We start from the raw sequence: 24,227 nt of genomic DNA on the forward strand, positions 1-24,227 counted from the left end.
TTCGTTATCCATTATAGCAACATACAATATTTTTAATCTCTAATAACATTATTCTTTACTTTATTTTACCAATATAAGGAATGTACTTACATTTTTTATCCGCGACAAAAACATAATATCATTTTATATCCATAATAGCAACATATGTTGTCACACAAATGCACTATATTTTTATTATTCCATAATAGAAAAACACTTTATTTTTCATCCAATAATAGAAACACTTTAGTTTTATACATAAAATAAACAAACGTATTATATTCATTTTACCACTACATACAATATATTTATATTTTCTATCTATAATGCAACATACTTCGTCTTTAACTTTATCTAATAATCGCAATATACTTTATTTTGTATATATAAAAGCAACATACCTCATTGTTATCCATAATAGCAACATATTGTATTATTCTTTCCAATAAAAAAGTATACTTACATTTTTATCCTTAATAGCAAAATACTTTAGTTTTTATCTATAATAGCATGTATTTTACTTTTTACCTATAATAGTATCACACCTTATATATATATATATATATATATATATATATATATATATATATATATATATATATATATATATATATATATATATATATAATAGCTACGATCATAGTTTTTTGTGTGTATAAAAATAATCTTAAAGTTGTAACGATCCAAATATCTCAAACTATTTGTTATAGAATATATTTGGTCTAAATACATTCAATGGTAAACTCAAGTAGTGAAATGTCAAAGTTTTTGAAAATGTAATATGTATATCCTTGTACCTATTGTATTATAAGAGACAATTAATAAGTTTATAGAAAATTTTTGTTAAAATAAAGTTGTAGTACACTCCGAGACGTGTTCCATGGATGTAAAGTTTGTCAAAATCCTAGTTCGTATAAAGAAGTTACCCCATTCGAAAATGAAATAATTTATTGCGAAAACACGGTGCACCTTTTAGAAGGATGCAATGCATCCTAACCAACTTTGCAAAAAAAAATGCTTAAGTCGTATTATTTAACCCCATCTGATACTAAAGCTTCCCCAAGAACAATATGCATGAAAGGGGTGAAAGTCGAAGGTTTTGAAGAGATTGTGCTCTCAAAAGGTTAGAAAATTGGTACGAGCTTTGATTATCTGGATACCGACGTCAAAGACAAGCTTTTAATTCGAGGAGCAATGATTACAACTTTGAGAAAGAGGTCGTGAGGCCTTTTAGCAAGGGCACGATTGTCGTTTGGGCTAAGGTATTCTCTCAATTTGTTAATATGTAATTTTATTTATGTAAGTATTAAGTCATAAAGGGCTGATAACCCGATATAGTATTTAAAGTTCGTAATATGGTTTTATTATGAACTAATTGGTAAAACTAATAAAGAGTTTATGTGGTGGAACTCTCGATTGGGTAACAATGGTTGTAAACCCTAATTTACAAGATTTTTTACCGTAAGATTGGACTATTGACTTACAGAGTTAAGCCATTTGGTAATGGTTTTGATGAGCTTAGTAATTTGGTAACAAATGGTTACCCAGTTGTCTTAGTGATCAGGAAAAGATCACTATAATATATATAAATAAATAAGTTCCTAAGTGTCTTGATACAAGTTTCGTGGAACTTGGTATTTGTCTAGATAGGTTGGACCAGTGTTTAAGCTAAGAGATAATGTGAGGCTAGAAGTTAGTCTTCACTAACTGACCAGGTGGGTACATGTGGATTTTCCCATTTGGGATACATGGCATATTAGCAATGTTTTCTATGAAATGTTTGAAAATAATTTGTGAAAGTTTCTAGTTTCAAAAGAAATAAGTTTTATCTAGAAAATAAAGGAACTATTTTTCTAAAAGAGTAAGTAAATGGTTTTGAAAGATAAATGATTTTGGATAAATGAACTCTTTTATGAGTAATCGTTAGATAGCTACAAATTGTTATATGGGTTATTCAAAAATATTAAGGAATTGTACTTACAATATTAGTATTTTCTTGTTACTTCATGTGACCAACCCAATTAGGGGTGTATATTATTGTCACTTTATGAGACAAGTGTTGTCACTTATGTGACTAACCCAATTTGAGGTGGTCCTTATTGACATTAGATTCAACATATAGTTGAGAATCAGGAAGGCCCGAAAGAATTGTATTGAGTGAGGACATGTTTTGCCTGATGTTTATAAATGCATGTTTGGTTTTATCAAATGATTTTGTGTCTAAATCCATGTAGCGTACGAGACAATTTTGTCTTACGTATTTTGTTTGAAATACCATGTATTACAGGTATCAGGATACAACCTAGAGAGTTGAGTGGAGACAGATAGCAAAGAGCCAGTGGATAAAAATTTGGCATAACTTCCATGAAGTAAGTATCCTTGTAGCTTTACTGTGGTTTATTGTATCGGTTGTAATACCCGAAGGAATATTTTTACAAATGTATTTGTAAATGCAAGGAGAATATTTCGGGACCATATTTTATAAATGGACCCCATTAACAAAAAATGTTTTATAAACCATAGCATTCTAATGTATACAAGATAGGTGTTACAAAGATACTAGATAGTTAAGACAAATAAGGATCGAATCCACGATGTCATAAATTATCATAATAGTTCCAACTATTGTTATACACGTCCGGTGGACGATGAACCGGTGTAATAGAATTTTTTTATTTTTACTTTCTTCTATATCATCATTTTGTAATTTGTTCACATAAAATAAGAATTATTTCCCAATAACTATTAACCGTAAAATATAGAATTTTGTTGGCTATCTATATGTTTCAATTAACGATGGGAGCTACTTCTATGGAATACGTAATACTCTTTTTTTAGATAACCAAATTCAATCCAGTTATAGCATTGCACTATGAAATTCATTTATTTTTGTACATATATCATTCATTTGTTCCAATTATACAAACACATACAAACTTATTTATTGTTCATTATACCATCCTACATTCATTGTAGTTGTTTTTTGCATTTAGCATAACTGTAAATTCAAGTACAATCACCAGGGTAAGATTGTCATTCAAGGGAATAGTACCCATTTGGTGAACTCGTTCACCTATTACTAAATAACCATTAATAGTTTGTATATTTAATTGATAAAGCATTACATGGTGACAAATAAACAATAGCTACTATAACACCCATGTTCCAGACTAGTTAAGATTACTTTTATCAGGGACCAAAGATGAAGCTTTGGATGAAATCATGTAGCACGACGTGGCTAAGAAGGGCCATGACATGGAAATTGTTTAATGGATCGCGTATGTTATTGGATCGCCACGGCGTGACCAAAGGTTTCCACGGTATGGCAGTTGTCCTAGCCCAAGCCCATGATTCTTTTAGGGTTTTCTTCATATTTAAACCCCTATAAGTCATTTTTAGGGTTCCTTATCAACCTCCATCACCCTCAAGTTTCAAAATCCCTAACCCTAATTCCTCCTTGAGAGTTGTGATTCCATTTTGGTGAGCTTGGTTGCTTGTGAAGAACGAAGAGGCATTGGAAAGGACTGTGGTGCTTCTTGGTTGAAATGAAGATCTATTTTCGACATCTCTAGACCAATATAAGTGTCCAAGTTCCTTGCTTTATGGCTTAAAGTGGCTAGATCTTGAATATTGTGCTATGTCCTTCATGTCTGATCAAGTTTGAAAGGAAGGAACTCATAAAGTTGGCTTGGCAACTTTATGACTTTCATGAGTCCCAAGAGCATCATATGTTGTATATCTACTCCTTGGTGAAAGTTCTCATCATTTTCTTGAGTTTTGATCTTTAGAGCTCATTTTGACCTAAAATCGATTATAGACATGTATTGGACATACATGTCTATAAATCTTCCATCTTTATGATGGATCTGGTATTACAAAACCCTTCTAAAGTAATTGGATTAAGGACTTTTCATATTAAGGGATTAACGGTAAAGACATTGTGGTATTTGGATTTATTTGGACTTAGGGTTAAAGATCTTGATCTGCTTGGGAGTCTTAATGGATAAAGTTGGAAACTTTATCCATTTAGACCATAGAATAGACCATATCTAAGCTTTGGAGCTCTTGGAATTGAGGAAAGCGGCTTAATCCTTTAAGCTGCTAGAAACCTAGTGCCCACGACATGGCCATAGATCACCACTGTGTGACAATGAGGAATTTCTCGTATGTCTAGTTGTATGAGGGCCACGACGTAGCCAATGAGGGCCACGACATGGTGGTTGCCTAAAGTCAACATTTTTTGTTGACTTTTGGTCAAATTTCTATTTTTAGAAGGTAGACTTATGGTTTTCCTTGTGTGCATTGATAGGAGGTGTTTAACACCCATCCTTAGCAGTGACATCTGTTAGTTGTGGTCGACGCGACATTGAGCAAGGTTTTAGTCTGCTTTGTGATACAAGTGAGTTTTCCTCGTTGTATTTATGGATCGAAGGTACCAATACCAGCCCACTAGATTATGTATCCTGGTATATTGGATGATGTTATGTTGGTTAGATGATAGACTGGTAGATTTGTATATATTTTCATGTGTTTACTGGATATGTGATAGATTGGTAGATGTGTATCATTAGCCGTATGTTACACGATCTATGATAGATTGATAGATGTGTATCATTACCCGTATGTTACACGATTTGTGATAGATTGGTAGATCTATATGATTACATGTATTTGCTTTCTAATGAGTGTTATTGTATATGTTGACACGTTATTGTTATTTTTCGGTTGAGGCGGTCCTGCTTTGTGTTGAAGGCCAAGATAACTGGGGCGGTCCGGATAGACTGTAATCCCTGTGAGGCGGTCCAGTCAAGCCAAAGGCCCGAGAGCAATCCGGATAGGTTGTAGGCCTAATGAGGCAGTCCAATGAGGCTAAAGGCTCGAAGAGCGGTCCAGATGGGTTGTAGGCCTGTCTATGAGGTGGTCCAGTCAAGCTAAAGGCTCATGTATGCATGATGTTATATGTATGGTTATGTGTGGTACTTCGAGGGAACTCACTAAGCTTTGCCTTACAATTTGATTTCATGGTTTCAGGTACATCAGATGATCGGGCAAGGAGAAGACGCGATTGTGCACATCATCCTTGGATATTTTATTGATAAATGATTTTGGGATACTATAATTAACGATTATGGCTTTTGGAACAAAGTTTTGAAATATTTATGAATTCATTAAAATGGTTTTAAGAATGAAAGTTTTTCCTTGATTTTTCGGATGTTACAAGTTTGTATTAGAGCCCTGGTTTGAGAGAATTTGATAAGCATTCATGTAAATCCAAACTCAAACTAAGGATTTGTAAAGGTTTTCAAATTATTTTCAAAAGTAACCAAGGAAGGATGAGATGTGTATGATCATCCGGAGCAAGAAAGTATACCTCAAGATGTCCATAGTGTTATGATGATTATGATAGAACAACATGCTAGTATTAGTTTAGGGATCTTCGGGGATTGCATGATAGAATTTCCTGATGTTTGATGCCTAACAACCTAAGAGAATTTCTTGTATGTTATATGGAATTGACATCATTATTGTAGTTGCTTAGTGTGTACATAATAGTTGTACATAACTAAGATTTATAGTCTGGGAATGTTTTATCTAGCCTTATTTCATGTTCCTTGTCTGGTTGTGGGCTTAGCGTAGAATCATGTATTCAATTGTCTATGGAATCTAGCATTATGTATGATTAGCATGCATGAGCATCTACAGGGTTGGTGGAAGTTTCATGAGTGGCGTGGGGACCCTAAGAGAGCCTAAAGAGTACTTTGGAGTAGGTAGTATGCTGTTTAGCTGGTTTTGGGAGTATCAACATGATTTGTTACGTAGAGGATTCATGGTGATTCTTGAGGAAAGTATGGATAGGTGTGGAAGGTAGTATTAGGCCCGTACTACTGGAAGCGTAAGATCTGTAATCGAATTGATGGAAGTCACGACGATTCTAAGGAGATGGTTGATGGTAGATAGTATGGTTGATACCATGATTAATAGTTGTGTTTCCGTATCTGTTGATCTTTTTGTTATGATTGTTCAGGCTGAGGATGGGTTTGGTGATTGTTTGGACCTTAGTGGTCATGTCAGGTTCGGCTTGAATGGTGCAGACGTAGGTAAAAAAGTTGATTTTGAGGTCTCAAGGGCCTTACTCAAGGTAGTGCCAGTTGAGTCGTGAGACTTAAGAATGAAGCGATCGTTATGAACGACTCGATGATCGCATCAGGAGGTTGAGTGATTGGTAGATGGATTCAAATGTCACAATCGACTACAGTGGATTTGTTCTTCAATCTTTCCACATTTGGAGGAAAGTGAGAGCAAACATGTGATTTACAGAGTTGGGATGTAGACCCATCATGGGGCTAGATAGTTGCGGTTTTTGGGCGGCAGTATGGCAGTGTCGGAATACACAAGAGTATTCTTATGGTATGGTTGCCTTGAGATGAGATCAAGGGTATAATTTCTTTGGATTCAGGCAGGTCAGGTGCTAGAAGATGGTTTCAGGTGATCGGGGAAGTGAATCGGGAGCGACAAATTTTGTTGTCTCGATGTATCCCGACTAAGAGAGTGATGCCCCTTGTATATATGAATGATCCTCGCGGTGAATTGATGGTTGGGGATTTGTGGACAAAGTAAGTGGTAATCCAATTGTCGCTATGTAGAGAATCAGTGTTATGAATGAACTGTCAGAATTATTTCTTCTATATCTACATGGGATTCTTGATGTTAGAGGTGGTTATGATTGGAAGTTTCTGAAGTATCTATCTAAGAATCGAAATCTCCTTGAGTTTCTTGGTCTTTATCTAGAATATCCTCTTGCGTTGTGTTATACATTCCAAGAGTCAGGGATGGTATGTACCTGGTTGACACAGTTTAAGATATGGTTTATTTGCAATGCCAGTAGTGATAGTTCGAATCCTAAGTGGGGAGAACTAGGCATTTTGCTTGCAGGATCATCGATATATTCGAGTTTATGGTGTTGGAAGAATAGTTCATAGGGATTTACGGATCGAGTATGCGAGGCTTAGGTTCAGGACTTGGCCGACACGAGGATACATAGCAAGTTTTCATCAGATTTATGTGCTCAGGAATGCATGAGTTTTCTTTGCGGCTGTTAGGTGCATTTTATGCACCTTTTTTCACATCTTTTAGTCCCTTTTTTATGCATCTGTTTAGCATAATTGTTCTTCATTTGTCTTGCATTTCATCATATCCATGTTAGTGTCTAGAACAACATGATTTGCACACTTTAATGTCTTTTTCAGGTAAACCGGAGGTTGGAACATGCTTTAAGAGGTGTCGGGAAGCATTGGTGAGAAGAACGGAAAAGTTGAAAAAATCGAGTTTGGACCCGATGATAGAGGAATACACGACCCGTTTTGGATTTACAGTGCAGGATGGGCACGGGCCGTGTTGACCAGAATGGGAGCTGTTGACTTCACGGAACACGACTCATGTCAGCTTAGCCTAATTTGACACGGGCCGTGTTGGCCTTGCTGAGCAGTTATGAGCATCAAACTTTGGAGTTGGAATTGAGGATTGAAGACCATTTTCCATTCAACATGACCTGTGTTGATTTGCTCTATTTTGACACGGGCCGTGTTCGTCCCAAAAACTGCCTTTTGGCAGTTTTTTTTCCTATTTTTCATATCTCAGGATTTGGGTCATTGGGGGAACACACATCATATCAAAGCGCATTTTGTGAGGGGATTTCGATGGTTTTTGCAAGGGTTTAATCAGTAATCATTTGGAAACATTATTTCTAGTATTTGTAAGTTGTAATTGCACATTGTTTCCATCTTTTAAACTTGTGATCTTGTTCTAGCCAGTTGTGGCTAGAACCCTAGTTTCTCCAATTTCATGTTGTGACTTCTTGGTAGTGACTTCAATCATATGATTTGAATAGGCACGAAGTCGCATCATCACCAAGGCTTACTGAATAGGCACGAAATCGCATCATCACCAGGGTTTACACAATAGGCACTACGTCTCATAGTTACCAGGGTTTATACAACAGGCACTACGTCACATAGTCACCAGGGTTTACACAATAGGCACTACGTCTCATAGTCACCAGGTATTTCATCTACCCATGTTCTATCCAACATATTTGTAGATATAAAATACATATACGGTTTAAATCATTAAAACATGTATAAAACATCTATTCCACACCCATCTCAAATAAACAAACAATACATAACACATAGCACGTATTTAATAGCAAATACTACATATTTATGTGTTAGAAGAAAGTAACTATACACTCACACATATAAACAACAATATATACACATAACACGTATTTTATAAAATACTTCATATCTATGTGTAAGATGAAAGTGACTATACACTCACTTGATTAGACGATTCTCGGACAGCACTACGACTTGTAAAAGTAGTATTCTTCGGTAGATCTGGAAGATCTTCACAAAAACCGGATTCTCGCAGGCAGAGCTTCGGCTCGGGAATTTCAATTCTCGGGATCTTCAGGCTTCGGGACTCGCTTCAGGTCTCGGGATGATATCGGGGCTTCAGGAGTTAAAATAGGGCTTAGAGAGTGTATCGGGAGTAGGAGAGTAAGAGATGAGCAACTAAACTCGACTGCCCCTTGAATTTTATTTATAGGGTGAATTTTTTGGGTTCACCTCGTGAGCCACATATGTTCACCTCGTGAGCTACATATGCTCACCTCGTGAGCTCGATACGTCATTGCGTTCATCATGGCCACTTGCCCCGCAAGACGTCCATCATTTGGTCACCTCGTGAGCAACTAATGCTCGCCTCGTGAGCTACATATGCTTACCTCGTGAGCTCTAACACAACCTTGGGGTTCAAGCCCCAAACTTCATAAATTCATAACTTTCACATGTGAGCTCCGTTTTCGACGTTCTTTATATCCACGCGTAGGTGAGACTATGCTCTACAACTCTCATTTAGATTCCGTTGGCTAATTTTGACATTATTTTTACTATATTATTTTTAGTAGGCCGGAACAGGAAAACTCCGTTATAAACTCATAACTTCTTCATTTGTCATCCGTTTTTGTCTGTCTTTTCACCGTTGGACTACTATCAACGAGATCTTCAATTCTCGTTTAGATTGTTTCGGCTAAATATCGCTCGATCTGATATTCAAACTTCGAGTTGTACACTATTAAGCCGAAACTTCGAAAAATCATAACTTCCTCATACAATGTCAGATTTGGGTGTTCTTTTTATGCACTTTCTCGGTTTAACGAACTCTACAACATTCGTTTAGATCACTCAGGCTAAATATCTCTCTAACTAAATTCACTATTTACATCGCGCTGTGTCGTGTCGGTTCTGTCGCGAAACTTCGACATGTCATAACTTCTTCGTTATAACTCAGATTTCGGCGTTCTTTATATGTACGGAATCCTTGTAACATATACTAAAACTTAGGTAAGAGTAATGATTCTAAATAATCTTCTATCAAAAAGTCATTTTTGATGCTTATCGTCTCTAAATTGACTAGCCCGGATCTACAGGTGTTACAGCATTAGACGAGATCAATGGTCAAAAGAAAAAGTTAAGAAGATGAAGAAACACAACAAGGAAGAAAACTAGAAGAAAGGAATACTCCTAAATGCTTCTTACTCTTTCAAACCAATTGATCGACAACGTTTCTGTTAATTCATTAAAGGAGTGAGACTACCTGATGGTTTTGGATCGAACTTTAAGAAGAAGGTTAATGATACTGAATCAAATTTGGTTGGGTTGAAGTCTCACGATCATTACATCCTCATGCAATGATTGCTACATATAGGGGTTCGAGCATGTCTCCCAGCAAATGTTTCAAGAACAATCATTGACCTGTGTACGTTCTGTAAAAAAAATTGTGAGCGGTCATTAGATGTTAACGACATGAGAAATGCCAGAACAAAATTGGTGAAGATCTTATGCAATCTTGAGTTGATATATCCTCCAACATTTTTCGACATAATGATTCATCTTATTCTTCATTTACCTAATGAAGCCATTCTTGGAGGGCCTGTATACATGAGATGTATGTATCCTTTTGAAAGATATATGAAAAAACATAAAAATTATGTCAGAAACAAAGTCAAACCAGAAGGTTCAATAGCAGAGGGTTATGTTGCAAACGAAGCTTTGATATTCTAGTCTATATATCATGAGGGTATGCAAACTAAATTCAACAGTGCTGATAGAAATGATGATCCCGACCTTCCAAAAAGGCAATTTTCTATGTTCTCATCACAATATCGAACAATGTTGGCTAAGAAAATCGCTGAACTTTGTAAATAGGCCAAAAAAACCATTGCATTGGTTTGTAGTAAACAATTTCAATGACGGTGACGCTGATGATACATACTCTTCAGATGAAGAAATAAATAATGAAAACTAGGATAGTGATGATGATGTTGTACATGTATATTATTCTAGTGATGAATCTGATTGACGGTATGGTATTGTTATTATATATCCTGAATGTTTGTTAAATTTTGAAATGTTGCTTATTTGTAGCTTTATTATATATTTTGAATGTTTATAATATTTGTTAAATAGATGGCAGAAGTCACGAGGGGACACAGAGGAGACGGTGGGAATAGACCTCCACACAGGGTTGCACGTGGTGTACCATCGGGTTGCCAATCTTGTAAGTTATATGAAATTTTTAAGTATTAGAAATATTAAGGTTTTAAATTTCTAAATTTCCAATTACATATATAAATATAGCACAAGCGAAGACTGTGAATGTGAATGTGCGTGGCAAATGGAGAAACTTAAATTTGTACGATGAGTATGAAAAAAAACAAGTATAGGCCTTTGGATTTGACAATTGATATCTCCGAGTGGACGTATCGATTTATAGGGGACAAAAGGCAAATGTTTGTTAGACTGATCTCAAAACTAGTGAGATTACAGGTATCGTTGCATTATCATACTTGGCGTCGTGTTCCTACTAATTACAAAGATGATTTATATCCCGAACTAGAGGTAAATATACAATATATTTTATATGTATGGAATTGTACGCTTATTAAATATTTTTTACTAATCAAATATATTTTTCTTTTTGCAGACTTTTTTTTTTGATATTAATAGATATCAGGGAACAAACTTATGGGAACCCCTTCAAGTGGGTATCCAAGCAGATATGCAAAGAGCTTATCGAGAGTCCAAGTATCAGATAAAAAAACATTTTGATAGAGTTGGTGGGTATCATAATTTGGAAAGGGCAAGAAGATATTCACCACCTGATTGGACCGCCGAAGCTTGGAATGATATGATTGATTTATTGTTTTTTACCGAGGAATACAAACGCACGTCAATCCAAAATAAAGTTACTAGGTCAAAACTTCCGCACACAAGTGCTCACGGATGTAGACCTTATGCTCAACGATGTCATTTAAAGGTAATAAAATACACTAGTATTATTTAAAATTTTTATTAACATTTGTATGAATATATTTATTGTTTTTTCACTTATTATAGGAAAAAATGGGAATCAACTCGCATCATATTGAGGGTTGGAGACAAATGCGCTACAAAGAAGGTTCAGGTTGGTGTACAAGTCGAGCAGAAAAAGACTGGGTAAATGATAAACGAAATGAATGTGTTGTTTAAATATATTATTATTAATTACAGTTTCTTATTTAAGAAATATTATTATTTTAATGTTTAAGTTTAGTTGTTTGTTTAATTAATGTATGTTAATTGTTTACTTTATTTTATGAGAAAATTCAAAAGGAATATGAGAAAATGCAAAACGAGGTTGGGGAAGACAGAGAAGTAAACAAGGAAGAATGTTTAGAACGTGCCCTTAGGACGAGATGTGGACATGCTCGCGGGGTGAGTAGGAGACCAACCTCCAATTTCAGTTTAATTCCAAATGAACGGCCTTCCACTTCCAAATCATCTCAATTTCAACCCCAATCTCAATCCCAATTTGATGCACAACAAATGCAAGAACATTTACAACAATATAATGGATCATTGGCGGCATGTATTTAGAATTTTCAACCACCACCACTTCTTACATTTCTATTCAACTATAACACACAAACAAATACCTCTCAACAATTTGTCGAAATGATGGAAGAAGAAGGAGGAGGAGAAGAAGAAGAAGAAGAAGGAGAAGATGATTATGACAATGATGGTTGATGTATTTTTTTTTTTAGTATTTTGAACAATATTAGTTAACTACATACAATAAGTCCTTAGCTTATATGTCATTTCCAATTATATAAAATATCACGTGATGATACTAAAATCACCATTATAATTTCTAAAGTAAGAGCATCTCTAGTGATTACATTATAAATAAGTGTCTCATCACAATTCCATTAATTTTGACCTCTATAGAAAATATTACTCCAATGGTTAAGCTTGTTAAATAGCTTTTTTGATGAATTTAACTAGTTTATTCTTATCTTTCTAAAATGTTTTATAATTTTTTTATTTAATTAGTTTATTTTTTAACAAAAATAATTATTGAATAAGAATATATAAATATCGGTTCATTATTTATGTAAGTAAAACACAAACAGTAATTATGTTATAGTTAAAATATAAAATAAAAATATTAAAAATATTATATTATCGTCATAAAAATTATATTTTATGAATAGGATGTTATTAATATTTAATAAAAATAATTAAATAGTAAAGAAATAAAAAACATTTAAAACTAATTTATAATTATAAGTTATAACGAAAAGGCTAGATTAAAATATTGTTAAAATAGAAAAGATTATATGTATAAGTTGTGAAAGTAAGTGCTTATTAAAAAAATAATAATAAAAATAAAAAATAGTAATAAAATAATAAGTTATAAAAAAAAACCTAAAATGCTCTAACCGTCCACCTTTCCTAATAGTGTAATTTAAGTTAAGCTAACATGATATTTCTCATACATCCGACCTGAATATATAGTATTTTAAATCATTAATTACCATATAATATCATGAAAACCCTGCAGCGCTCTTGGTTCTTCGTGAAGACTGAAGACTAATTGACTGAAGACCCTTGTGTTAGCTATAAATAAATACATGAGACTAAAATCGCAAATATTTGCTATTCGGGAGCAAAAGAAAATATCGATAATTAAAGCTTTTGCTAAGGTACGTAGTCGAATCTCCTTTTCCCTCAAATTTCTTTCTGGAATTCTTGCTTATTTGTAAAAACCTATCAAATCACTTGGTTGTTTCAATAATGAACACAATACATTTATGAAACTTCGAGACTTCTGCTAACGATCTATGCGAGGAGCATAATTGGTTCTTTGAATAGGTCAAAGTAAACGTACAGGTATGTATTTTGAACAAGTTCCTCACTAGCTAGTTTCATGGAACTTATATCAAATTGGGATTAGATCCCACGTCACTGATCGAGTTCAGAAATCGATGAGGCTTCTACATATATAGTTTCTTATATAATCATTCCTTATTTTGGTTTTTGTGTTTGCAGAAAGACATCATTTTTAATCTTGCAAAGTGTTTAAATTGTGAGAGAATAATATTTTCAGTTTTGTAAAACTTGTCTCTTCAATATCGTTTGTCAAAACATAAAGTCTGGAACTCTTTTGCGACTAATTAGTTTGAGTTATTTGGATCTAAATCTAGGAATTTTTTTGGATTAGAAAAGATGATCTAATTATAGAATTTTAGTTATTTTGCATATTTGCCGATATCAGAAGTTATTGAGACATTTTGATTTATTTTCCATTTTAACAAGAACACTGATTGAGCATGCAATTTCGTTTTCATAAGTATAACTAAGTTTGCTTTGAACCTGTAAGCGAATAACTTCATTTCTAGTAAATTAGTGTACTTTTGAATATCTACCTATGTGTGTGTGTGTTTGTATAATCCAAAATATAACATCGGACATCAAACCAATATATGGTGTCCTAAACTGGATCTGAGTTTTTTCTTATTTATCTAAACTGTAAAAAAAGTATTAGAACATTTGAAGTTAGTTTACAATTCAAGTTGGAAGTGAAGTATTTGAAATCTAGGTTTTTTTTTTTTTTTTTTTTTTGAACAGCAAGAAGAACGTTTTAGATAAAAGGCTACCATGTAGCTAGCTCGAGATACATGTAATTGATACATTCCCTTTTCTGGTGGCTACATTTTTGAAAATTAAAGACACCAATTCTTCTAATTTTTAACCAGTTGAAGACTGATCTGTGAAATCTAGGTTTGTTTATCTGAAATCAAAATACGATTCATACTTCTGATCCAATAGAGAAAGCATAATTAATTAATGATGTTTCCAAAAAATATTCTGCAGCGCAGCATAAACAGGAAATATTTGGACATTTTATTGTTGATAGTATGGTCACTAAGATTGTTAATACCTTCATAAGCCCACCAATATCCTTCAGCAGCTTGTCATGCATTCAGTGAGACCACTGTTGACATAAGATATAAAAGATTTTTGCATATATATGATTAATTTTGGAACATGCTTATATATTGAAATATATATTTTCCAAAAAATGTGTTGGCATGTTATAATCCTGACTTTTGAATTGTGAAACTTTACTTTAGTAAATAGCATAGATATTGTTTTCATATTTTCATTGAGTTGTGCCTGATCACAATGTTTTTATTATTAAGTTGCTAAAGCATTTACTCACATTTACTCACAAGTCATGAACATTTTTATCTCATATATATAGCACATTCTTTTAAGGAAGCGTGCATGTTAATTACTGGTCTAAATAGTGTTATAAAACTCGCCGAGTTTGCCGATTACTTCTCAGAGTACTCGCTACTCGGTCCCTTACCGATGCGAGTTACAGAATTCCGAGTACATCCCGATCGGTATCTTACTGAACTGAGCAGAGTTGTAAAACCTGATCAACTCGGTGATTAATATGTATAATATATTTAACGATTTATTGTTTAATATATAAATGTCATTATTATTATATATATCTTGAATTTTTAGTAATTATTCACGAAGTTAGATCATTATGTGTGTTTCAATTTTTATGTATTCACATGTACTTAATTTTATTATATATTTCAATCAGTTTAAGATTTTAATTTATTATTTTAACATATATAAGTTCCCTAAAAATATTTCTATGTGAACTACCGAATCCGAGTACTCCCCAAGTACTCATGAGTACTCGTTACTCAGTAGTCGGCCGAATAAGTACCGAGTAACGAGTTCTACAACCTTGGATCTAAGTAAACCAAACAGATTTCTCAATGGATAATAATTAACTTTGTTAAGTTGGATGAACACAGAAATCATTATTGTAAAAGGCACAAATAATCATAAAAATGCTTATTTGCTTAGAACTTTGTACATCGATCTATCTAACGAGCTAGTGTCTCTTTGTTGCAGAAACTTCATATCATTGCCGTGTGTAATATAAAGCTATCAAGATAAGACAAAGACAGTTATAATGGATATTCCATCCACCGTATGGCAGCCTGACCTGGTAAGAGTTGCTAGTTCTTGATTTAGAAATAACTGGTACAATATATAGCCTTCAAAAACCCTTTCTAGCTATGTTAATATATTTCTCTTGCATTATAATGTAGATGTATTAGATACCAATTTGTTTTTTATTTACTAATGAGTCCAACACACCTCAGGGTTTAAATACGTACCATAGAACCAATTCTAGACAGCTAAGTCTATCGCCTGTGAATTAATAATATATACACACCTATGGAGGAGCAAAAATCGATGGAATTATTTGTTGCGAGACAAAATATATATGCTTCTAGTGAACAAGCCACATATGGATATGAGAACAACTTATTGAGATAATAAACTTCTAATGTGGTTTTTTTTTATAGCAACTAAATAAAAACATGAAACTGTGATTTTATAAATGTGATATAATATCGTGGTTAATGTTTCCATTACACATATATATATATATATATATATATATATATATATATATATATATATATATATATATATATATATATATATATGGAAAAGTGAATATACCCTTAAGGGTATATAAGCTTAGGTACCCAAACTCATTATAATACGCCATTTTGTTTAATATATTCATTATAATGTTCTTAAACTTCAACTATTGACTTGAATTAGTTTCAAAATTTTATCACGTCTTTTTGCCGAACACCTAATAGGCTATATATTATAGTTAAAAATGAAAATTATGTAAGAGGAATATAAATGTGAAATTGATAAAAATTTTGGAGGTAAATCAAGTTAGAAGTTGAATTATAAGAACATTGGACAATTACAATGTATATATATGATACAAAACGATATAGTATAGTAAGTTTGAGTACCTAAGCTTATATATCCTTAAGGGTATATTCACTTTTCCCATATATATATATATATATATATATATATATATATATATATATATATATATATATATATATATATATATATACACAATTAACTGCATCCAGTCAATCTACAATTTGATTTCATCATTATTATTCTTTTTTCATCATTAATGATAAACACTTCAGTTATTAATTATTCCTGTTCTATTATTTTGGTAGTACTTGACGTAAAAAAGAAGCTTTAGAATCTGTTCTAAAAAAGACAAAATGACATTCATATCCCCTTAAAATCTACAAAAATCTATAAAGATCCTTAAAATCAATGTTACAACAACTAAAAACAATCAAGCTAATTGGTAAACTTCATTAATAACGATAAAGATTTTGTTGAGTAACCAATAAAATGAAATAAATAATAATATATCTACAAAAGGAATAAAAAGAAAAGATAAAGTTTTTCACGTACCACGTGATCATATGCAAAAGTTTCGGAGAGATCATCAACAAGAATTGATTGGATCGCGAAGGCAGAAACTACGTACTATAACCATGCATGTCGTTAGTCGAAATAAAAGTACTTTCCTCGTAATCAATAAATATCCTGGGTACCCACAATGTGATATTTTCCAAACACTAAAAACAATCCCATAAATATATATTAAATTCAATATTTTTTTTTGTTGGTTCAAGAGCTTTTTTTTTCTTTTTAATTTATTATTATTATTATTATTATTATTATTATTATTATTATTATTATTATTTTAACAGCAACAATAACATTAGGAAAACGCTAGCGGGAAGCTAGCAATAACATCGAGAGTATTTGAGCTTAAACTATCAATTAACTTCAACAGTGAGTTCTTAATTGATGTAGATGTGATTTCTTGATTACCTTTACCAATGCCAAAGGCTACTTTCGTAATTTATCATAGAAGGGCATTATTGTCATTTTGTAACTCAACAGCCTAGCTTAGCACTGACGCTTTCCCCTTTCTTATTCTTAGTCAATGAAAACAAAGATTCAGCCAATTCTCTTTCAATTCTGACCTAACGATAACATGGTATCAGCTTAGATCCATCCTTTTTTCTTCCGCAATTCTTCGATTCACTTCAATTTTCTTATGCGAATATGTTCAAACATGTCTGATCTTTACAATACAACTTGTGGAAGAATTACCTAGATAGATATGATTGTCTTTGTTAATATGACAAATTCATTAATCTACCCTTCAACTCGCGATAACCCGTTATATCAAAACTATTTTTATTTTTATTTTTTCTGAAATGTTTCTACGTTGCATGATAGGAAATGGAAGAGCCTTGTCACATCATGAAACAGCATCAACAAACATGTTCTTATTATACTGATTCATTTTCATCAGAAAGCTTCAAAGATCATCCCAATTTGATCTCAGTAAACCAGTCTATTCCACTAGCCTCCATTAATGGAGATCTAGACCAAAAAGAAGATCATAAGGCAGCTGAAAGTAACCCTTTTCCCCCAAACTACGCTTCCTTATCCAGCACTTTCACTATATCTTTTGGAAACCCTACATCACCAGAAGATATTAAACCATATGGAGGATCCAAATTCAATTACCCTGACGTAATGACGCCTAAAGAGGAAACAAGTCTCAATGAATTTCTTGGATCTATTGAGCTAACCAGAAGGGTTCAGACGACAAGAAGAAACCATAGACAAGCTCAAGAACATGTCTTGTCAGAGAGAAAGAGAAGAGAGAAGTTGGCTCAACGCTTCATGTCCTTGTCTGCTCTCCTTCCTGGAGTTAAAAAGGTACAAAGTTACATACTATTGCACGCTTTAGTTTCAATATGGAAAGAAATTTAGATTGAACAAAGTTACATATATATACCCTAATTTATAGCCACAATAAACTCAGCTAGCTACCTCGGAAAGATAAATGACTTATTACCTTATTATCAGCAAACTCCAAACCAATTTGTTATTTATGAATGCAACTTAGGGATCATATATCATGTATACAGATTCACTAATCTTGACACAATGTAAAATTAAAAGTAGGTTTATATTTCAGCTAATATTATCCAGGATGACCATCTCATTTTGTATGTATTGTTGCTAATTACCCATTATCTTAGATGGAGAAGGCTACTGTGTTGGAAGATGCAAGTAAGTACATAATACAACTTCAAACCCGTGTGAAGGAACTAGAAGGAACAATTAGTGGAAAAGATAACATCCATGAATCAAATGTTTCCATAACGAGATCCAAGCTTTATGTTAATCATGGAGACCATGGAGCTTCTTCCCATGAAATGGAAGACTTCCCTAGCAGCGGCACTAATAATGACCCTGAGATCAAAGCAAGAATTTCTGGACGAAACATACTTTTAAGAATCTACTGTGGGAAAAGTTCGTCGATAGTTTTAAAAACTTTAACGGAGATGGAGAGACTTCATATTACCAACATTTGTTGCGGCATTCTTCCCTTCTCCAACACTACCAATCTAGTTACAATCACTGCTCAGGTATGTGATTAGTATATGGTTAATTACTATGAAACGTATATATTGTTAATTATGTGACTCGAATTTTAGTAAACAAAACAATAACAAAGTGAAGAAAACCTTAATTAATGGCGATTCTCAAAGGGATAAGTGTTTGGAGTAACCCTATGGATTCGGCCTATATATGGTTGTTAGATTTATGGTTATAATTATCGGTAATTAAGGATTCAGTTGTAATCGTTTTGAAACAATCTGGTATAAGAATAGTTATTTAGTTCTTATTGGTGGACTTAGGTCACATCCACTGAACAATGTTAATTCTTTGTGTCGTTTTATTGCTTTCTTTAATTTGCTATCTTATGGAACACCTATATATTGGAAATAATAGTTTAGATGAACATATTCTCGGTTAGTTTCTTAATTTATATAACCTATGGTTAAAATTTTGGGTTATGATTTTCTTGGTGTCTTTTGCAGATGAGTGATCAGATGGTCATAACCAGGAGGTATTTTGTGAAATGCCTACAATCAGCTCTTTGTAATTTTCATTGACATGTACTTAATTAAGCTAAAAATTTACGCTACATCTGACCCTCCTTTGATGTACCCTCCTTTTATCTTGTATTAATTATTTGTTACATATAATGTTGTATAATTTTTAAATGGGTTTGATAGATTAGTTTACATTCAGCAAGATTTTGGGACATTGGCTTTCCGAACTTGTTTTCTTTTTAATAATAAAACGTATATTGAACAACAATTTAGATCTACTTGAAATCCAAGAATAGAATATAATGGCAATCTCATTGAATATATAATGACGCCTTTCTATGTCCGATCTACATTGAATATAACATTACCCCAAATACATCCAAACCATCCATGCAATAGTGACCATGAGAGCATCTAACCATCATTTATTAACTAGTGTTTAAAGAATCCACCAAATCTAACAAAAATGATATTTCTATAGGTATTTGATCGAATTCCCATACCATAAATTTGATGTTTTTATATCAACAGCAAGAAGCAAAAAGATATTTCACTATAATTACAACATAGCTAGCAAGAGGCTAGAGTCAGAAGTAATTGTGGCAATATGTATGAGGGTTGATACACCGGTTTGACCGGCTACAATATTTAGCATAACTTTACCTTTGACCATAGTTCCTTCATAACCGAACACAAACAAAAATACATACTCATGTCTTAATCTTTGTCCCACAAACTGGGCAACGGAAAGAATAAGTATTAACACATATTTGAATCCAATTCATGTTGAGTTAGGGAATCTGATTCGCCGTTTGACCTGATAGGTATACCAAACAAAGTCAGACTAAGCCAGATTTATTAGAGTTTTTGTGCATTGCTTTATCGACATATTTTACATCTCCTGATTGTGTGAACTATATTATGTGCTCTTGTTTTTGTTTGCATTATTAATTTGTGTGTGAAATTGTTTGTCGGTTGGTGAACTGTTTAACTCTAATAATTAAATGGCAGACTTGCCAATATGTCTAAATCAATTCTATATCCAAGAATGATCACTTTAATTTATCGAATCATAATTATTCCATCTAGTTTAACCATTATATATAACCAAAGTACAATCAATTATATATATATATATATATATATATATATATATATATATATATATATATATATATATATATATATATATATATATATTCGAACCTTCTTTTTCTCAAAGAGATATTGAATATACAGGGGTATTCTATAACATCCGAGTTTCGATTGCCTTTTTCCATTCCTTGTTTGGTGGTTTTAGTAATCCAATAGCACGTTGAAGCGATAAGCGAGACATGAAGAATTAATTGTGTCGAAATGGAGATTAGCTTAGCCACGACGCGCCTAGGAGGGTTTGTGTGTTATAGAGTTATATGGCTCGTCTTGTGTTTGACAAGTGTTGGGAAGGATGTTGACTAGGTTCGTGCAGGTTATTGCGTATTTATAAGTCCACTAAGGTGCTGATCGTGAGTGTTCTTGCATGTAGTTTGATGATGGCAAGAGCAGTATAGAACCGTCACCTTTCCATTCTAGTGAATGGATAGTGTCTCGATGTATCGTGAACCATCATGGATATAACTTATGTATGTAGACCAAGTAGGCGATAAGTTTGGTTTGGAAATTAGTAGGATGTTGAGTTGTTTGAAAAGTCATGGTTGTATATCAGTAGTTCGTTATTGAGTTTCTTCATAGTGGATCCATGTCTATTTTATGAGAATCGTTTCGTATAAGTTAACTTATCAATGATAGAGTTCGTAGTGGGTCCCTTTGATGCTCTATCAAGTGCTTATGCACATAAGCCATGTCTGGACGTAACGAGAGATTTTTCTTTTTCCATTGTTGTACTCATGGGAGAGGTAAGTTAGTGAGGAAGATAGATTTACTTTTGAGGTCACTTAATCATGAATTTCTATAATGGAGATTGGTTTGGTTGTTATGGTTAGAACATTTTGTGTATTCGTGTGTAACGTCCCAAAAATAGTAGTAAAATTTTCATTTTTAAAATATCAAATCCGTAAAGCCATTTGCTTAAAACCAATCAGAGAAAAATGTGTTTTTTTAACATCAGAGTAATGCAATAACAATCGGTGCAGAAAAGCCATCAGGGGATGTTGTACAGTCAAGTCGGGCTCCGTAAGTTCTAAATCTGCTTGTATATCAATCAGATCCGTCTGATGGTACAGAATCTCAATCAAACGGATGATGTCAGATCAAAATAGAAGAAAATAAGAAGAATAATAATATGAATCTTGTATGAATCAAACGGATGGTGCGGAATCTCGACCTAAACATATATATATATATATATATATATATATGTATATATATATGTATATATATATATATATACACACACACAGAGAGAGAGAGAGAGAAAGAAAGAGAGAGAGAGAGAAAGACGAAGATCACTTGAGAACTCAAAGTTTCCCGAGAACCCGAGAACCAAACCAAGGTCGTTAGATCAAAGTAATAAATGGTTATGATTATTTGTGGTATTTTTGTAAATACATGGTAAAAAACAACACGGGGGCATGATAACTAAATGATTCAGAGGCATTTTAGAGATGAATTACTTTTACCTCTCTCTCTCTCTCATATCCAACCTCTTATCGTCACATCACCTCCAAAGACGGCCCCTTCACTCATATTCTTCTTCATCGTCGTGGTCTTTAGTTGTCGGAGACGATGTCTTCATCCGTCATGACTCCAATTGTGACAACCCGATATTTCAACTCTATGTAACGACCTAAAAAGTCAAGTATTGTAACCATTTTTGTTATAATGAAATTAACTTCGAAAATAAAATATCTAAAAATCTCTAATTAAATTACCTACTATGTTAGATGTCATTAAACCGTGATCGTACGTAAAAAGAACACCCATATTTGACTTCGTATAAGGAAGTTATGAATTTTTCAAGTTCGGCTTAGCAATAGACAGCTAAAAACTCGAAACGGAGATCGAGCGATTTTTGGCCGGAATGACCTAAATGAGAATCGAAGGTCTCGACAATGGTTTTTCAACGGTAAAAAGTCTGGCAAAAACAGACGTCAGATAGTGAAGTTATGAATTTCTAAACGAAATTTTCTTACCGCGATCTTTTAAAAATAAATAATAAAAATAATTTCAAAATTTGCCGACGGAATCTAAACGAAAGTTGTAGAGTATAGTCCCACCTATGCGTGGATATAAAGAACGTCGAAAACGGAGTTCGTATGAAGAAGATATGAATTTTTGAAGTTTATTAAAATAAAAATATAATTTTTATAATTAATTTCGGTATTATCCGAAGAGTGAGTCACAGGACAATCCGAGTTATGCCCAGCGTACTCGAGGCCTAGGCCTCGGATCGTCCACATCGCCCCTATGCGAGACTATGCCCCGTCCTATCCGAACGTCCGAGGTAGTCAAGGAAGCGGTCACACATAACGCACGAGTACGCCCAACGTACCGAGGCGGTTCCCACCCCCTATAAAAGGGATGCGAGGGTTCCGAAGAAAAAGCCTAATTCCTCTCATCTTTCTTGCGTTTTTGCCTCGTTTTCCGTGCACTTACTATCCCGAAGCCCCAGTTTCCTTGCTCAAGTCCCGAAAGTCGTTTGTGCTCCCGAGATTCCTGAGAATCCCGAGAAAATCCGTTTTCTCGAGTCGAAATTCTACTCGGTTTTCATCTCGCCTTCTTCGATCTTTCAAGTGAGTTCATACCCCTATAATCCACACTTTTAAATGTTTTATAAATACTTTTATATGCTTTAAGGGGGGGAATACAAGTAAACACACGATTATTACCGTGTGTTATATAAAGTTTCATTATACACTTGTTATCAATGGAATCATATGTGATTTATAACTATTATAGGGAAACTTGCGTATGCAAAATATACCACGATAACATCTTATCATTTAAAATAAGAAATGATTTATGTGTTTATGTAAATCAAACACTCTGCTTATACTATATGTATATATGTCTATCTTTGGCACTACAAAAAATTATACTTATCATAACAAGTGAGCATTTCACTAAGGATTACTATACAAACGAAACACAATTTTATAAAACTATAATAGGTATAGTTTTACGAGAACATTACGAACTCTTACATACTAGAAATACTATTTCAAGAAGTTACTTTCATATACAAGAACAAACAAACATTTTCATACGTAAATCTGTTTTATACTAAGTTTTGTGAGACATTAAACTTCACGTACGCTCGAGTACACATTTCAAGTCCTGTATTATATACCAGAATCCCTTGGAGGGGGAGCATGGTGTTTGTGTATAGATCTATACGGGATTGACAACCCCGCGCCTTGACTGTTAGCTATAGTACACCATTTGGGGTGACAAACGTCAGAACATTCCAACGCCTGAAGAACGTTGTGTATAGGCATTTCTAGTCAATAGCATGGTTAAAAAAACTCACATGGAGTATTAAAAACACATTGATTTACGGGGTTTTTCAGACGTATTGGAAATTTTATACGTACATAAATTAACTACTTTAGGCAGGAAAAACCTAATTGTGATACAATTTTGGAACTTCTAAACCACTACCCACATACGGGAATATATCAATTTTTCTAAAAACAAACATTGGTCTTGATTTAAGGCTACGTTTATACCAGTAGAAAATATGGGATTTTCTAGGAACCAATAAACAAAAACAAACCATTTCATTTTAGTTCATACAAACATTATCATTTAATACTTATGAAACTCGCCAGCTTAAATGCTGATATACTCTTTCAAAACTACTTGTATGTCCTAGGGACTCAGTAATTGCAGATACCAAACAACTTCTTGAAGAAGGGACGCTACGACGCTAGTTAAAATTCATATTTTTGGCATCATATTGTAATTGTTTTTGAACATGTACCCTTTTTACAATGTAAACTTTCAATTATATATATGATGGTTGTAATGCTTTCTTTACTATGTATTCATTTGTTACGTT

At 33.4% G+C, this 24,227-nt stretch overlaps 1 protein-coding gene and 1 long non-coding RNA gene across 2 annotated transcripts; both read left to right on the top strand.

Moving 5' to 3' along the window:
* Window positions 1–651: 651 nt before the first annotated feature.
* Window positions 652–7,727, top strand: LOC145031959 (uncharacterized). The gene is made up of 3 exons (XR_013677057.1): window positions 652–1,241; window positions 2,267–4,922; window positions 5,011–7,727. It is a non-coding gene; the product is annotated as an uncharacterized LOC145031959 (long non-coding RNA).
* A 9,490-nt stretch (window positions 7,728–17,217) lies between these two features.
* LOC145029187 (transcription factor bHLH18-like) lies at window positions 17,218–19,398 on the top strand. The gene is made up of 4 exons (XM_078977790.1): window positions 17,218–17,307; window positions 17,553–18,041; window positions 18,368–18,757; window positions 19,214–19,398. Exons 1-4 carry the CDS (start codon window positions 17,305–17,307, stop codon window positions 19,286–19,288), a joined length of 957 nt encoding a protein of 318 aa, XP_078833916.1. The 5' UTR covers window positions 17,218–17,304; the 3' UTR covers window positions 19,289–19,398.
* Window positions 19,399–24,227: the final 4,829 nt, after the last annotated feature.

This window comes from Lactuca saligna, chromosome 2 (assembly GCF_052625555.1).
Source record: "Lactuca saligna cultivar CGN05327 chromosome 2, ASM5262555v1, whole genome shotgun sequence".
Taxonomy (NCBI): domain Eukaryota; kingdom Viridiplantae; phylum Streptophyta; class Magnoliopsida; order Asterales; family Asteraceae; genus Lactuca; species Lactuca saligna.

Coding starts and splice junctions, on each gene's coding strand:
- LOC145029187 (XM_078977790.1), top strand. Junction 18,042..18,367: donor TCCTTCCTGGAGTTAAAAAG/GTACAAAGTTAC, acceptor CCATTATCTTAG/ATGGAGAAGGCTACTGTGTT. Junction 18,758..19,213: donor TAGTTACAATCACTGCTCAG/GTATGTGATTAG, acceptor TGTCTTTTGCAG/ATGAGTGATCAGATGGTCAT.